The sequence below is a fragment of the Antennarius striatus genome, chromosome 18, assembly GCF_040054535.1.
Source record: "Antennarius striatus isolate MH-2024 chromosome 18, ASM4005453v1, whole genome shotgun sequence".
In the NCBI taxonomy this organism is placed as follows: Eukaryota; Metazoa; Chordata; class Actinopteri; order Lophiiformes; family Antennariidae; genus Antennarius; species Antennarius striatus.
The window spans coordinates 11,487,147-11,504,573 of record NC_090793.1 but is presented as its reverse complement, the minus strand read 5'-3'; the positions used below and the strand labels follow the sequence as shown (position 1 = coordinate 11,504,573).

The window sequence follows — 17,427 nt, the reverse complement described above, 5'->3', positions numbered from 1 at the left end:
TGCAGTGTTGCCAGATCTGAATGCAAAAACAAGCAACCGGGTAACAATCCTAAGAAAAGCGATTCTGCTCTTGGTGCCATTTGATTCATTTTTTAATGTGAAATTATTATATTCTAAACCGTGATGAATGAAAGAAAGCAACAACAAATGGTGCCTTTTTGTATTTGTGTTCACTCCACAACAAGTGATCCCTTTCTGGAATGCGCTCACTGCATGATCCTCCCTGCAAAAACGCCTGACTGGGTATTAGTATACAATATTAGGGGAAAAAAAATAAAGGAATGTGAAAATTCAGGCACTATATACTATATACAAATATCAGAATAAGTAGCAAGGATTTGGAACTTTATTTGAAAGTACTGACTTTATCAACTCACTTTCCTTGCATCAAGAGGAGGAACAGAATGGAGCTGGTGTGCGAAGATGGTCATCTCCAGCTCCAGCACCATCTGATTTTGTAGCGCTTTTGACCAGTGCTGGCTTACTTATGAAGTGTTTTTGAAATGTTTATGACCTAGGAAGAGCATTTGATTCATGCCTGAGAGTCCTGATTTATCAGTGAGGGCCCATCAACCTTACATTCTGTCCTTGATGCCCAGGAAGAATCACCCAGCCATTTCTGATCATGGCAAAATTATTGTTCGCTTTTGTGATGATGGGCTGAGCTGTGCAGATGGCAAGCTGTGGACTTTTACAATGATTTGGAAAGAAGCTTCATTTATTCAAGCATTCATCTTTCAGACGTTTATCCGAAATATGAGTCACGGGTTATGCGAGTGAGAGGTGGGGTATATCCTGGACAAGTCACCAGTTTATCACAGGGTCACACATACATTCACAGTCATGTTCACACCTATGGACAATTTAACATGTCCAATTTGCCTAAGTTGCATGTTTGTGACGGTGGGGGTAAGTCAGAGAACCTGAAGAGAACAAATTCAGGCATGGGATGCACATGCGAACTCCGCACAGAAATGCGGTGGCTTAGAACTTGAGGCCTTCTTGTTTTGTGGCAACAGCATTACCCCACTGCCTGCTGCCCGGAAAGAATCTGGCAAGAGTAATTTTAAAAAGTATGAATTTTGTTGTTCCACATAAAAGTAAGCAATAAATTTAAACATTTTTTCTACAGGTTGATGTCTGCTCTTTCACATCGTCAGAAATAGAACTGACTCATTTTAATCACAACAAGGTGTCTATTTCATTACCACATAGTTTGACTGTCACTGTTTTATATTTGACTGTCACTATTGAAGGCTGTCTATAAAATGTTTGTTGTCTCCAACAGCTGTTGTAACAGATTTAAGTGACACCAAGTTGCTCCAAAGCTTCACTTCATAGATAATTACAGTTAGAGGTAGAAACCAGCTTTTACATACAGTTAACACACATACAAGGAATACTGGTGCCAGATCAGCGGTTCATCACTAAACATCATTTCTAAACATAATGGACAACAAGGGAGTAATGAAAGCAGTGTAGAAATTACTTTTTTTTTGTGTCACCCTGTGAACAAAACAGTTTCATCTATAAATTCATAGCAAATAACTACAGATTTTAAGATTTTTTAGCTCTGTATATGTGTAAAAAAAAACACCCCCGAAAGGAAAAACACAATATACACTATTATCTTTTTTTCACTTTACTATTCATCATTCTTTACATATTAAAAAGTTGAATGTAATTCTTTATTACTTAGACATTGCCCAGTACTGTGGTTTCACATGTTGAACCAGTTGTTCCACTAATAACTTTACAAACTGTACATACATTTGGGTTGTTTTTTTTGTTTGTTAAGACTTCAGTTCTTTCCTAAGAATTACACTAAAAACAAATTAGATTACTCAGTGTAGAGGTATAAAGGTTTAAGAGCATTTATTTTTGCCCCTCTTTCCGTTGTCTGCGAATAAGGTCAGAATAAACTCCTCCTTTGCTTAGCAGCTCCAAGTGAGTCCCAGCCTTGAGAGAAAAGAGAAGGCTATGAGATGTACTGTAATAAAATAATTGAGTCAGTAAATTAAGAATGAAGTAACCATTATGCCTAGCTGTGGTAGTCTTAGTGTAAAAGTAACCAAACCAAGAGGACCTTAGAGTTCCTCCATTTTTCTGAATACTCCTCACCTCCACAATGCAGCCATTGCTCATGACACAGATGAGGTCAGCCCCTTGAATTGTGCTTATCCGGTGTGCGATGATTAGTACGGTGCGACCTCTTGTGGCCCTGTCCAGAGCCTCCTGCACCACCCACTCCGATTCTGCATCCAGGGCACTAGTGGCCTCATCCAGCACCAGAATTGTGGGGTTCTTGATCAAGGCACGGGCAATAGCAATGCGCTGTTTCTGACCACCAGACAACGTCACACCCCTCTCACCTGATTTTACACATACATTACTTAGTATTTAAATAGAATACCGATTTTAACATGTTTAAAAAAATGTCGTCAAAGACACATACCAACCACAGTGTTGTAGCCATCTGGGAAACCTGTAATGAAGCGGTGAGCATTGGCTTGCATGGCTGCATTAATGACCTCAGCATCTGTGGCCTCTGGCTTCCCAAAGCGGATGTTCTCCATGATAGATGATCCGAACAAAACTGGCTCCTGTAGAAATACAGGGTAGGAGAAAACATAAAACATAAGTGAGAAACTATGAAAGCTTAGTATTCATATCTAATTTTAAGGACTTGGGAAAATCTGTGATTGGTCCTTACCTGATTGATAAATCCAATAACTTGTCCCCTCAACCAGGACAGATCCAGTGTTCGAATATCAAGTCCATCCACCATGATGACACCACTGGTCGGATCATAGAAACGCTCCAGCAAGGATGCTACAGTGGATTTTCCTAAGATGTATGAGAATAATCTTTATAGTCTCACCATCACATTATTTAGATATTTACAGTCTGAGTGAGTAATGAAGATTTTACCTCCTCCAGATTCTCCAACAATGGCAACAGTTTTACAAGGAGGCAGGGTTAAGTTAAATTTCTTCAAAACCTGGTGGCCAGGTCTTGTTGGATATCTGCAAATAGAAAACAAAAAGAAAGCAATCAATAGTATCCTCTGATATTAATCTTTAGTAAATACGTGAGAAGGTATTGAAATCTACTTTTCTTTTTAACTCACCTGAATGAAATATCCAAGAAATCCACTCTTCCCATCAGAGAGTGATACGGGATGCGTCCTCCTCCAGACAAAGAAATGGTGGGTTTCAGAGCCAGGTATTCAAAAACCCGAGCTCCAGAGCTTAGTCCCCTCACCATCTGTGGTATAGTAGAGACTGGTTAGATTTTTAAGGCATTCACAGAATAAAATGTCAGCCAGATGGTCCAAATGATCATTTTTCACTTACCTGTCCAAAAAGGGTAGAGATACTGGCCAATGACCTAAGTTTAGAGAATGCATGGAATTATTTCAGGTACATTCATCCTGATAAATGATTGTGTAAATGGTTTCAAAAAAAGAAGAAGAAAAAAAAGAAACACAGATTGAAGAACAAGGAATGACTTTCACCTCTGAATAGTCTGAGAAGCAACTAGGAAAGACATGAGGTCTCCGGGAGACATTTCATTGCTAGCAATTAATTTCCCTCCAGCAAAGATAGTTCCAAGGACAATGCCTGTATTAAAAGCACAGAACATAAAAACATAACTATACTGGATATCATGAGGTAAAGTAGTGTTTACATTTATATATAATGAATATGTAAAATACACTCACTGTTCAGGGCAACGTTTGACAGCCCTTGGAAAACTGCTATTCCTGAGCCGAGATTTTCATTCATTTCACACGATTTGTCAACTTCATATGAATATAATCTAGAAGTAGAAAATTTCAAAATTAAATTTTATTATCTCCTGCATCATGAGAACACACCTGATTCAAAAACATAAGATGCTGAATAAAAACAGAACCTAATCAGTTGTAAAAATAAATAAATAAATAAAAAACTACTAAAAAAACAAGAGAACAATGTATTTACTGAGAATAGTTATGCAGTAAAACAGAGCCCATATGGTAACAATCACCTGATTGTCGACTTTAATTGAAATGTGTCATCATAGTATTTCTCACTTACTGGACCTCCCACTCCTCCATTGCAAAAGCCTTCACTGTCCGTACGTTTCCAAGGGCCTCATCTGCCACACCCGTAGCTTTTGACACCTTAAATTAATTCAACATTAGTTCTAAAATTGTGCTTGCTACAAGTACTGTATCAACAGAGAAAAGGAGGAACCTGACTTTTCTGTATATTAAAATGTGTATATTTCATGGTAGCTGTGCAAAAAGTAGTTGAAAATATGAAACTAAAACAATTTATGTCACTTCTGACTTCAAGTTATTTTGAGTGTAACTAATCATAATATCTATCGCTCATAATATAAGCTTTAGATAGAAATATTCTCCCAAACAACTGCTACAAGTCTGGAGGTAGAAGTTGACATTCTCTTTAGTGCATACCTCCATTGAGGATTACACATACAGTATGTATTTGGCTTTCCTGACTTAAGCACCATCTCTTCACAAATTTTTGCAGAGGTATGTTTGTTAGATTTTTGTGGATATTTCTGGATAGGTCCAGCAGTTTTTAGCATAATCCATCTGTCAAATAAACCAACATGGTTTGAAGCATAACCTCCTTGGTGGAAATAAAACAAGACTGTTATGTTATTCAGCTTTCCAGAATTATAGTCAGTCTGACTTTGCAGCCCCTTTTAATAGTAAAAGCTTTACATTAAAATGAAAACGTTACTTTACCTGTTCCTGAGCCAAACGGGATAGTTTGCGTAGGAAAGAGCCAATGAGAGCACCTGTTCCCACGAGACATGGAAGAACGATGACTGTCAAACCTGTCAGTTTGGGAGAGATGACGTAAAGGGAAACAAAACATCCAACTGTCTGAGTAATACTCCGCAAACCCTGCAATAGAGCAATGAAAATTAATTAATAGGTAACACTACAGACAACTGAATGTTCCTTATTACTTTTTTAATACAAATCACGAAACTCTGTACCTGTGAAATGACCAACTTGAAGGATGACTTGAACTCTTGAACATCAGCAGTCAAACGATTCACCAGGTGCCCAGTTCTAGTGGCATCAAAGAAAGCCACATCCTGCCTTGACGTAAAAACATAAACATCCTCTGAATTCAGTAGTTGTGCAGTTTTCTGTTTTTTGACCATTGGTTTTGCTGCATTACTTTCCCCATATGTTTTGGAATTATGTACCTCAATAAAGATGCAAAGAGGGTTTTCCTCATGTCAGCTGCCACTCTCTCCCCGACTCTTGAAAGAAGTAGGATGTAGCCACTCGTCAACAGGCCCTGCACAAAACAAATTATTAACCAGTGCAACAGATCTTTGTAGATTTTTTTTTTTTAAATTGCATTTCTTTAGGTAGTCAGGCATACGTTGACTGAATTGGACGGTACTTCATCTTCCAGGTTTTACTACATGTACCCACTCCCTGCCTTTCTTCTCAGTGACTATACATAAATGCCCAGTTATGAATCCATTTGCAAATAAACACCCTGACTGAGTAATTACAGTTATATTGGACATCGAAATTGACTGTTTTGAAGCTTTGGCCTACTGTTGTAAGTAACTGCTTAAGACATTAGTAGAGTTATTGTGTACTTACTTGTAGACCATACAGTCCAAGTAATTTCAGTGCAGGACCTCGTATCTTTTGGGCATAATTCATAGTCTGTTCTCTCAGGTAATGTGCCACAACATTTACCAGTTCCCCAAGCATCAAGGGGATTTTAATATTCAGGATAGCTGCACCAAATGCAAGCTGAAAAAGAAAACACTCACGTAACATCCTATTTTATTTTCAAAATTACAGGTAGGTAATGTGATTTGCTGTAAACTTACCACAACAGCACCAATGAGTGCAAACATCTGAGGTTTGACAAATTCCCACAGGATATGCCATTTGAAGTCGGGTATCTCGTTTTTGGCAACAACTTCCAAAGAGTTGTTCTTATTCACATCTGCCTCACAGTAAGCCACATGAGAGAACAATCGTGCTGAGACAGTGAGTACTGCTGGTCCCATGATAAACTTTAGAGCCATTCTAGGAGATTTGGATGTATGAGCAGTGGACCGGCACACGGCTCTCTGAGTCCGGCTCCAAAAACGGCTGACGGCATTTCCAGGCTGCTGAGAAGAGCTGTATGCACTAGATCCTGGACATGTGTACCATCTGCATATCAGAGAGAAATATGAATACAATAAGGTAGTCATTAACTAAACAACTGATTAAAAATATAAAATTCCCACAATATTTATTAAACACAAGCATTGTTGTTCTACAGTTTTTATGATCGATTAATCGTTTGTTTGTCTGTTTCTAAACATTAGTGGAGACCAAATATGTTAAAGTTAACCAATAATAAAGCCTTTAAAGTCAGGGTTCATTGACTGATAAGGTCGCCAGTCATTAACTAGGATAAACCGGTTACTTATAGTGATCTTACCGTGAAAGGTCCCTGATTGTTGTCTTGTAACATCGCGGGTGTAATGAAAATGACCGCACGGCAGCATCGATGCTTACTCTACAACAGAGAAACTGAAACATGGTTTACACTTGTTTTAAATGTAACAAGAATAATTGTTAAATTCCATAGTAATCCTGAGCCAATCTGTAGGTTGCCATATTGACTCTGACCCACAGTGCATTTCCGCAATCGCTGCTGAGTATTATTATTATTATTGACGATAGACTTTTTATTTAATGAGAACAACTGAATCATGACCATTTAGAAATCTGTGTAAGACTACAAATAGAAATTCGACAAAAATTACAGACTTTCGGAAAAAACTGATTACTAATAATAGTAATATCCGGAAATGACGCAATGAATACCGGAAGTTGTGCATGTGACGTTTTGTTGACATCTTTTGCGAAACAAAAAAAAAGAGAGAGATTACAGTATTCTTGGAAACCAACTCTCGGACCTTGATGTACACTTTGGACTTTTGTATCATAATTAACACACAGTTTGTATGAAACGATCTACGGACACGTTTGGACTCTGAAAGGGAAGAAAGCGCATCCACATCTGCAGATGGAGCGACTGAGTCGGGAACAAAACAAACCGAGTCACCCCTGACCGCCACAGGCTGAATCATTCATGGCTAACTAGCGAGCAGACAGTCGAGTTAAGTTGTAAATTCATTTCTAATATTTAATGTAGGTAGCGACATTTCCCTGTTAATCGTCTTGCCAAACTGATTTTTACGAAGTGATTTACTTGTCACTGTCGGAGTGTAGTTACACGATCGTCTGTTGGTCAAAACAATTAGCCAGCAGCGTTAGCTGCAGCTAACGTTACGTTAACCTGAACTGCTGAAGCGGTCATAGAACGAGACTTTATAGAATGTCGTGAGAGGTGACAGGACTTAAACAAAAACCGTGTAGTATATGTAGCTCATCATTTGAGAGCGATGCTAATGTGAACCACAATGGCCAACTTTGAAGTGTATCAGGAGTATCAGAGAATTGAGGACTTTGAGGAAGACTCGCCACCCGGGGAGGAAGATTTACTGGTGCATGTGCCCGAGGGCCTGAGAGGTAATTATGTCACTATGACAATGTAGCGTTTCAAGTCTAACAGAGCACGAAATGTTTATAAAGCGACACAAGGAGGCCAGTGTTGTGCAGTGTTTCTAGCTCCAATGCTGTCCTTTGTGTTACAGACTCATGGCACCATATCAAGAACCTGGATAATTTCTTCACAAGGATATCCTTTGAAATTGCAATGAAACTAACCATAGACTTCCAGTAATAAGATCTATAATTTTAATTATTGATTACTGTATACTTTTATAGTGTTAATAACGGGGGAAAATGTTGTCCTGATGGTGTTTTATGCTTCACCTTAACCAACTGTTCACATCTACCATTTTCATCAAAAGAATGGCTTTGCTTGTATGATGTTGACCGAGTTCTTTGAACTTGTGTGAGTATGTAGTAGAACACACCAGGATCACTAGTGAGCACTTGTTTTTAATAGGCTGCTTGTTCTGAAGTAAACATGATTCGTATATGTCTCTGTCACAAGCACTGATGTTGTGACAGTTACGCAACAGAGTAAATGAAGTGTGCCTCAGGCTTCAGCGTGAACAAGTTTAGCCACATGATTTCAGTTCCAACTTCTCTTGAATTTCATGAAATAACTACTCATTCAAACACTAGAATTTCAAAATTCATTTACTATTTGTTGTGTTAGAGTTGAATTCATATTTTTAATAAAATATGTTACATTCTTTCTCTTCCCATAATCAGTATTATTTATTCTGTTAATTGTGCCACCAGGTCAGTGGCATTGCAGCGTTTTGTTTATTTACCACCTCTGCAACCAAAACGTCTGGATTTGAATGCTAGAAGGATTTTTTTTACTAAATCTACTCTGATCTGCGTAGGGTGGGAGACCATTTTGCAAAGTGGAAACAAGGTTTATAGGGATAAAGTTTAAACATCAGTAGTGTCATTATTCTATAGCAGTTAAATTGTGCAATCGGCATTTACTTCATAATAATATAATAAATCAAAAATCCAGTTGAGTCTTTTTCATCTACAATTGTTTTCGGTGGTCTTTACTTTTAAGGTTAATGCGCAACCCACTTTTCTTTTTTCCCTTGTCATCCTAACAGTCAGTTTTTGTTTGTTGTCACCTTCACCACCTTCCTTGTCAACTGTGTGGAGTATGATGTCCTGTTTGCCAATCGAGCCGTCAACCACTCCACTCCAGGCCAGAACCCTTTTGATAGAAATAAAGTTACTCTGCCAGATGCCATCCTGCCGACCCAGCAGTGCACACAGAGGTACTCGTGTTTAAAGTGACCTTGTGGAAATGCTTTTCCTACGGTGGTGAAATGAGCGGAGAAGTCATGTTGAGTTTTATAAAAGGTCTATACAGAGAAATAAAATGATGCCTCTGTCCTTTGGATTGATTCTAAAGCAGATATGTCAGTATTACAGCCTTTTTAAAAGCATTTTCAGAGGCATGTACTTTATTAACAGTATTCTGTTTAGTTGGTGCCAGTGAGTTTCTTTATGTATCCCAGATATTTAAATGAACTCTCTTGCATTTATAATGTCAAGAAATTAGCCTTCAAGAGCTTTGATTATCTATCAGCACTCAGCAAATATTAAAGTTTTACTTTGGATATTTATCAGATTGTGAGCTTGAATTAAATTTAGATTTGTTTTTGTAAACACTTCTATCCCAGTATTTACTCAGACTTCTCTCTGTGAAATGTATTTATTTCTCAGTTTCATTATTGATGTCTGCCAGAATTCCTACATGCCTTGAACTGTTTGTTATTAGGAGACTTGGTGAGGTTAAAGTGGCCTGATGAAATACTGACAACTTGGCTACATAAACAAGATGACAGGATAGCCCCTTTTACCAAGATTTACAGCTTCTGAATGTTTTCTTCTACAAATCAGTTTGACCTGCTGTCATTTTGCACTGGTATTGCAAGTTGCACAATAGTTACTTATGTCAATATCAATGATGTACAACTACCTGGAATTCTAATTTTGGAACAGCTTGTCTCGCAGTGGACCGTCTCTGCCCTCATTATACCCCTTCTCTAATTTCCCACCAAAAGCCAAATGCTTTTCTAACAGTCTGGTATTTTGTTAATAATGCCTCAATGTGACCCTTAGTGAAATTATATTTAAAATAAATTGAAGGAGCAACAACAGTTTTACTTATTGGCGGTGATTCATTATAAATTCAAGTCTGTACAAAGTAGTCTGATTTTTGATATTTAATGCTGTGTTTGAATTTTCTGTCTCTGATCTGTGTCACTCACAGCCTGTAAACAGGACCAGTTTAATTACAGTATACACTGGAAGGGGCAGTTGCTGTTTGTCTCATCTGCTGTTCATGTTATAAGAAAAACACTGAATAAATTGACTAAACCCTTTGTCATAAGAGCTGATCGGATGTCATGTCTGTCTCTGAATACCTCAAAATTACAAAAATCCTGAGTCCCAAATGTCAAATCAAGTAGTTTGCTATGTTTCCAAAACTTTTCAAATGTCACATGAACATCTTGCCATTTTCTGTAAATGTCTTTACGACCATTTCAAACATTTGCGTTGTCTGACACAAAACCATAGTTATCAGATGCCTACGGCTGAGAGTTTCTGAAATGACCTTTTGTTTTTCTTCAGTATACAAGAGAACAGCTGGATTATTTTCCTCCTCATCATGGCGGCTATTTTCTGGATTTATCGACTTGCCAAAGTGTTTTGCAATGTTCTGAGCTACTGGGAGATCAGACAGTTTTACGTCAAAGCACTCAAGATCAGAATGGTAAGTGATGCACACTGGTATCATTCAAGTAAATAACTTCTTTGTGCTTATGTTTATGAAATGTTATTATCAAACCAACCACACATTAAGTGTTTGTCATGGATCGTTTGGATAATACAGTACTAGTCAGTTAATTTTGTCCTCCTTGCTTTCTTGTCCTAGGATGAACTATGCAATGTCACATGGCAGGAGGTCCAGGACCGGCTCATCAGCCTGCAGCGAGAACAACAAATGTGCATACACAAAAAAGAGCTAACTGAACTTGATATTTATCACCGCATTCTGCGATTCAAGAACTACATGGTGGCCATGATAAACAAATCATTGCTACCAGTGCAGCTTCAGCTCCCCTTGCTGGGCAATGTGGTGTTCCTCACCCAGGGCCTCAAATATAACTTTGAGCTCATCCTCTTCTGGGGTCCAGGCTCTTTGTTTCAGAATAAGTGGAACCTGCATCCCAAGTACAAGCGGAGTGGAAACCGCCTAGAGCTCGCACAGAAGCTTAGTCGAGTCATCCTGTTGATGGGTTTGGCCAACCTTCTTCTCTGTCCCTTCATTTTGGTGTGGCAGGTGCTCTATGCATTCTTCAGCTATACCGAGGTAATCCGCAGAGAGCCTGGTAGCCTGGGTGCACGACGCTGGTCCCTTTATGGTCGTTTATACTTGCGTCACTTCAATGAGCTGAACCACGAACTCCATGGACGCTTGGGCCGTGGATACAAACCCACTTCCAAATACATGAACTCCTTCACATCACCGCTTATGACTGTGCTAGCTAAGAATTTCGCCTTTTTCTCTGGCTCGGTCTTGGCTGTGCTCATTGCACTGACAGTGTATGATGAAGATGTTCTGACTGTGCAGCACATTCTGACTGCTATCACTGTGTTGGGGGTCATTATTACCATCACCAGGTGAGCTATCAGAGTAGTTTTTATTTTTCTTAGGCCAACATTAGGTGTATAACATATTGCATGATTACTTTGACTGTTAAAAAAACAAAAAACAACTTAAACCATCCTTATCATACTTTGAAAAACTTAATGTCACCATTGTTTCCTAACAGTCATAGATTGTTCTTGACAAAGCTAAGCTGGTTTCCTAATGTGCCCCATCTGTACAGGTGTAGTTCAGCTGATAAAATGTCTATATTATGTACCTGTTCTTCATTAGATCCTTCATCCCAGATGAGCATATGGTGTGGTGTCCAGAACAGCTGCTGCAGTGTATGCTGGCACACATTCACTACATGCCTGACCACTGGAGAGGCAATGCTAACAAGAGTGAGACCCGTGACGAGGTGGCACAGCTGTTTCAGTACAAAGCGGTGAGCAACGGGGAAATACACTTCAAAGGAACACATTTTTCTTGCCAAATTTAGATTATGGATGTTTTTTCTGCTGGATGAAGCTTTCTATATGGGGGTTGGTCAGTGATGAGCTTTATTAGACTGGATGCAGACTCTTTGTCCCAGCTCTCAATCTGTATTTAACTATATTATAAGTTGGAAGTTGAATATATGCAATTGCTGTTGTTTCTGTCCAAATCAGGTGTTCATTTTGGAGGAGTTGCTCAGTCCTATTGTCACGCCATTCATTCTTATCTTCCTGCTGAGAAATAAGTCCCTGGAGATCATTGATTTCTTCAGGAATTTCACTGTGGAGGTGGTTGGAGTCGGAGACATCTGTTCTTTTGCACAGATGGACATCAGACGTCACGGAAACCCAACAGTACGATTGGATATACCACATTTTAAAAGTTCATAATGTTTTAGGTTATATCAAAGAAGAAAGATTATTAGATTATTAGTGTAATGGTTAATAAATGGATTGTTTATAAGATTGATCTTGAATGTTTTACAGTGGATGTCAGAGGGCCAGACAGAAGCTTCCATATACCAACAAGCTGAAAATGGCAAGACAGAGTTGTCTCTCATGCATTTTACCATTAAGAACCCACGCTGGCAACCACCACAGGAGAGCTCTGTGTTCATCAGCCACCTGAAGGAGAAAGTGCAGCACGATGCCCTGGGCGGGCCCTCCACCCAGCTTCTGCTCTCCGAGGTTCCTCTCTGCACCTCACTTCAGTCCAATGAGTCTGCAACTGGGGTAAGAAAGCTTCAGGCCCACAAGTCATAATTAGATCAGTTATCATATGTGAAGATGTGTCTAATATATGAAAAAGAAATACATTTTACAAGAGAGGAGCTTTTTAAAGGTAATACCTTAGAACTACAAGATAATTAAGTTATCCTTCATAAGGGAGTACTTTTGGAACTACAAGCTACTTGCTCTCTCAAAGAGTGGTGCATGCTAATCTCTCCAGCCTGATGGTCTGTTGGCAAGTGTCCTGGCCCACCCCATTCTTACTGCGTCGGGACTGCAAGGGCGAGATCATTGTTTCATCCCACCGAGCACCGCCGCGTCTGCTGCTGCCAGCGTCCTGGCGTCTCTCTCCGCCTCGCAGCTCCCGCATCATAGCCGTGGGCGCCCACATGGCCTCCTGCCTTCATCCATCCACCCAGAGAGCACCATGTACCGCAGCGACCGCACCATGATCGACAGGTACTTAACCCAAACTACATAAACATATACTGAAGTTAATGGAAATCAATGACTGCAGTCGATTGTTTTTGCTGACGTGCTTCTTTTTTTCAGTTTGACTTACAGTGATTCTCGCACGCGGAGCAACACACTACAGTCAGAGTTTGCCTCAGCAGAGATGAGTCTCCATGCCATCTACCTGCATGAGGTAGTTTTCTGACCATGAGCTGTTTCCTTCAACTTTAATATAAACATATTTTCTTCCTATTATACCACCCTCTTCCCACCAAAAAAGCTTTTAAAATCTTTTGAAATGATTTCAGACATACATCCCTGGGAAGATCTTAAAAACCTTGTAGTTTTGTCAATCTGTTAGCTATACTTTAGTATTCTCAGCATTTCTTCTAGATTTTTCTAATGCTGTGTTCCTGTATACACTGAACATTTGTCTCTCCAGCTCCACCAGCAGAGCTCCCAACCACAGAGAACTCTGCAGCCCCGGCAGAATCCTGTACCACTGAGAGATGTGCATATAGCCACCGGTAATTATTAAGTTGTTTTTCTATATTGATGCTGAATAACCTTCCAAAAGCTGTACAGTCAAAAACAAGTGATAAGAACCTGTTAGGAATTTTTGGTGAGTTTGATGTTAGACACACTTTTAATTGGCCTTAATATCACCGGTAAATGAAATGACAATGTACTATTTAAAAAATTCCTTGGAGAGCTGACATCATTGTCTTGACCTACATCTGCAGCACATAATTACAACTTCCAGGCTAATCAGGAACTAGAAACTGAGCAAACTATTAAAATTATTCCAGTTAAATTAGAATGGTTTCGGACGCAGCATGTTTACTGTGTTAGTAGAATGTTTGAAATATATACTACAAGATAATGCAGAAATTGAATATCAAATATTGTAAGCATTTATATGTAAACACAGGCTGATAATTAAATCTGAATTTTACTACAACCTGATGTTGTATCAACAGGATCGGGATTCCAGCCTCGTAGTCGCGTTGGTTTCAGCACCTCAATGCCAAATCCTGCCCTCCTTGGTCACTGGCAAGTGGAGGAGGAATATGAAGATGATCAGGAGATGATCAGTGGTTCTACTCTGAAACAGGGCCCTGGGAGTAGTTGAAATGCCTTATGTCATAAGGTATATTCCCTCTTATTTTCTAAGATTGTAATCTAACATATATCTCTAATGCATACTTCATGGTTCTACATTCTGTGAAATTGTTGAACCTTAAAAGAATAGCCTTTTATACTACAAGATAAACATTGTCATGATAATTTCTCCTTTCTCTTTTTTTTTTAATAGTGTTTACATTTTAATTTCTTCTATGAACATCGTGGCCTTAGATGATCTTTATGAAGAATTTAGCATGGACCTTTAAAACACCATTAAGAACAAGAGGGACTCCTATTTTAACCACTGTCACTGCACACCTCTTCGCCTCATCCTGTCGCACCAAACTGTGGCGTCAGGGAAACCGTGTCTTCCGTCCTTTTCGTCCTGATGTTGTTGCTAACTCGTACAGACAGATTGTGTGTAAAGTGACTGACAGTTTGGTGGATTCATGGTATCACTGTGTGATGGTGGGTGTGGCAAATATTACTGCAGAATGCAAAAGGCACATACTGACTTCTGCTGAGTCTTTGCGTGCACAGTTTAAGTATTTGTCATCACAAAGTGTTACCACCAGGTCTAACTGAAGTTGTTGATCTGTCTCACCATGACTGCAGACTGTATTGTAGCTGTCTGAACAATTTTGATCAACTAAGAAATGTATCAAATATTTGAAGTTGTGCTGCTTTAACAAGTTCATTTGTAAGTACACTTTTACATCCTACTTGTCCTTTAAAAAGTCCTGATTTTATTACCATTTCTAATTGCTGATATAGATACTAGTACTGCTATAAAGAGCTGAATATACATTAGCCATATCATTGAAACACCATGCATACTTGGCAAAAGCCCTATTTGGCTTGACAGGACATGTCTTTAAAATAGACACATAGACATATACTTTGATGCTGCTGTCTGTGTTTAGTAACACACAGATTTCATTCAGTGTTAAGAGTATTTCCACAGCTGATGTATCCAGACAATACTGAAAAAATGGGCTCCAAATATACTTGGCATCAAAATCTGATGCACCTTTAAGATGTCTTTTTAAGTCTATTGAAGGTAGACTTGAAGCTTTATGCCTTAACACCAGTAATAATCATATTTATTTTAAATCCTAGTTTTCTGCATTACCTCAGCAGTAGGGAAGAAATAAAATACTCCAACCAATACCTCCTTGGTGTAAATACTCATGTAAATATTTCTATACTTTACATATATGTTAATTTGCATTGTACAGGTGTATCTTAACTACATTTTGATTTTATTAGCAGGTGTTAATGAAGGCTGTTTCAATTAGTGGATTTTTTGCCCAGCAGATGTTTTGAGTTAAACATGAATACTTTTTTGTTTGATTTGTTTTTAAACAGGGTGGTATTTCTTTTAACAAATTGTGATTTTGCAAAAGAACATCAATATGTCTTCTAAATTTTTAAAATGTTCACATGAAAATTGAATTTAATGATAAGGACTGACTTTTTAGTGTGCATCATTGGGTTTACGTTACAATATTTTAGCACAGCTCTTTCTCCTTGTGATGGCTGTTTGATTTCAAAGTAGGAGCAAAAAGAAAAAAGCCTTTTCCAAAGCAATCATTATTTCTTAGGTTTAGGTTTCTTTGGTTTATTTATGTCCCTCCCCACATATATTTAATTGATACAGAACATCTAGATTATTTATTTGAAAATAAAATAGGCTGATTATTGTGTTAAATCAGTGTCTTCATTTAATAACAGAAAACCCGTGCAACCCCCACTGAGCATTTAAAAAATATTTTGAAATTTAATTTTTTTTTAAACTACTGCAAGAATTAAATGGGCATCAGCATGATTATGAATGAGATTTACTTTTACACTAAACTCTGACTAAATCTGCTTGTTGATTCAGTCAAAATCTATTTCTGCTCATTTCTTTTATTGCCTTCTACATATATGACAACCATCCTCCATGGCTGCAAAACCTGAGAGGGCACAAATGTGTCTTTGTCCTCTTGCATGTTTCATTACCATTTCTGATATTTTTGAGTGTTTGTGAAAGGAATTTTTTTCAACACCTGTGTTAATATGGTAACATGAACTCAGAATGTTTGCACTGAAAGAAAGGCATTTTTTTTATATGCGTGCATATCGATATATTTAGTCCTTGCAACAGCTGATATTTCAGAAAGGGCAAATCTCAAAAGGGACTCTGACTTAGTGTCCATCTGTAGTGATCTCTTCTCTTTGTATATATGTAAAGCTTCGACTCACATTCATCTATCATTGTCCACAGCAGACAACCAGAAAACACTGGACGAATAACAGAAGGTCATTTTAATTCTGGTCGGGGAAAAGTTCGACTTGCTGGAGATGTGTCTCTGTCAGTGTTAAATATGCTTACATCGGTATTGTGGCCACTGTCCTTTTAGTACAGTGCGTTTATTATTGTTGAGACACTGGAGCTCACCTTTGTGCACAGGGTTGATTTTTTCTTAGTGTCCACTTTTTCAAATCATTGTTATGTTTCTCATTTTGTTTTACTCAGCGCCTTAGTGTTAATTATGTCCTCTTTATAACAGCCATGAGAGTTCCTTTCAGAGATTTAGCACCACAGACTATGTACAGAATTTTTTTTTTTTTGCAAGCTCATCTTTTGTTCGCCTATCATGTCTGGCAGCACACTTGTTTCTAATATTCTACATTTGAACAGTCCTTAGTGTCCTACGAAAGCAAGAGTATGGCTTGTATTTGGTAATGTCATGATAGCCAGACATTGATCTGTACTATGTTTCAAATACACTATACAACAGTCAAAAAGTCACAGTGACTGGAACAAGGTGCTAAGTTTTTGTCTTGAAATGTTCGATATGTTTTGAGATGCGTTTTTCTACATTTCTGTGTTTTTTTATGTAGATTTAACACTAGTTGCAAATTCAAAACATGCCAAAAGACCTTGTATTGGGCACAGCTTTATGAAATGTGTTGTTTTCTGTGTGAGTAGGGATGCAAAGAAATCTTATTTTGAGTGTCTTTAATCATTTCATGTGTGATTGTTTGCAAAATAAACTTGTGACTTGATATGTTTTTATTGCTTTTTTGTTTCATCATCTGTGTTCTGTTTTTAATTATTTACTTTTTTAAAAGGACATTTTTAAGTTGTATTTTGTTTTTAGATTTATAATGTCTGTCCTTACAACAGTGTATAGTTTTCCGTCTTACTTATGTTTGTGAAAGAACCTGCTGCTGGCATTGCTAGTGTTACTGCCCACAATCATCATTTGCCCAGTTTGCAGTGAAAAGTCCACATCATGCATCCGGAAAGGTCCTGGCTCAGGGAGCAGAAATCAATGCTGGAAAATAAATCTGGACGCTTTGCCCTCATGGTTACTGAAAACTTAACACTTTCTAATTATTTGAAATTTGTGTTC

At 38.2% G+C, this 17,427-nt stretch overlaps 2 protein-coding genes across 2 annotated transcripts; one reads left to right on the top strand and one right to left on the bottom strand.

Annotated features, from left to right (window-relative positions):
- Positions 1 to 1,296: 1,296 nt before the first annotated feature.
- abcb8 (ATP-binding cassette, sub-family B (MDR/TAP), member 8) lies at positions 1,297 to 6,667 on the bottom strand. The gene is made up of 16 exons (XM_068340705.1): positions 6,489 to 6,667; positions 5,884 to 6,214; positions 5,648 to 5,803; positions 5,236 to 5,330; positions 5,020 to 5,125; positions 4,763 to 4,924; positions 4,083 to 4,168; positions 3,725 to 3,822; positions 3,518 to 3,623; positions 3,357 to 3,390; positions 3,131 to 3,267; positions 2,932 to 3,026; positions 2,714 to 2,847; positions 2,456 to 2,603; positions 2,122 to 2,372; positions 1,297 to 1,959 (listed from the first exon to the last, which is right to left on the bottom strand). Exons 1-16 carry the CDS (start codon positions 6,587 to 6,589, stop codon positions 1,876 to 1,878), a joined length of 2,124 nt encoding a protein of 707 aa, XP_068196806.1. The 5' UTR covers positions 6,590 to 6,667; the 3' UTR covers positions 1,297 to 1,875.
- A 252-nt stretch (positions 6,668 to 6,919) lies between these two features.
- Positions 6,920 to 17,077, top strand: atg9b (autophagy related 9B). The gene is made up of 14 exons (XM_068340762.1): positions 6,920 to 7,585; positions 7,711 to 7,756; positions 7,911 to 7,973; positions 8,668 to 8,838; positions 10,202 to 10,343; positions 10,506 to 11,254; positions 11,514 to 11,667; positions 11,891 to 12,070; positions 12,203 to 12,448; positions 12,666 to 12,904; positions 12,998 to 13,091; positions 13,341 to 13,425; positions 13,879 to 14,048; positions 14,214 to 17,077. Exons 1-13 carry the CDS (start codon positions 7,477 to 7,479, stop codon positions 14,028 to 14,030), a joined length of 2,430 nt encoding a protein of 809 aa, XP_068196863.1. The 5' UTR covers positions 6,920 to 7,476; the 3' UTR covers positions 14,031 to 14,048; positions 14,214 to 17,077.
- The last annotated feature ends 350 nt before the right edge of the window (positions 17,078 to 17,427 follow it).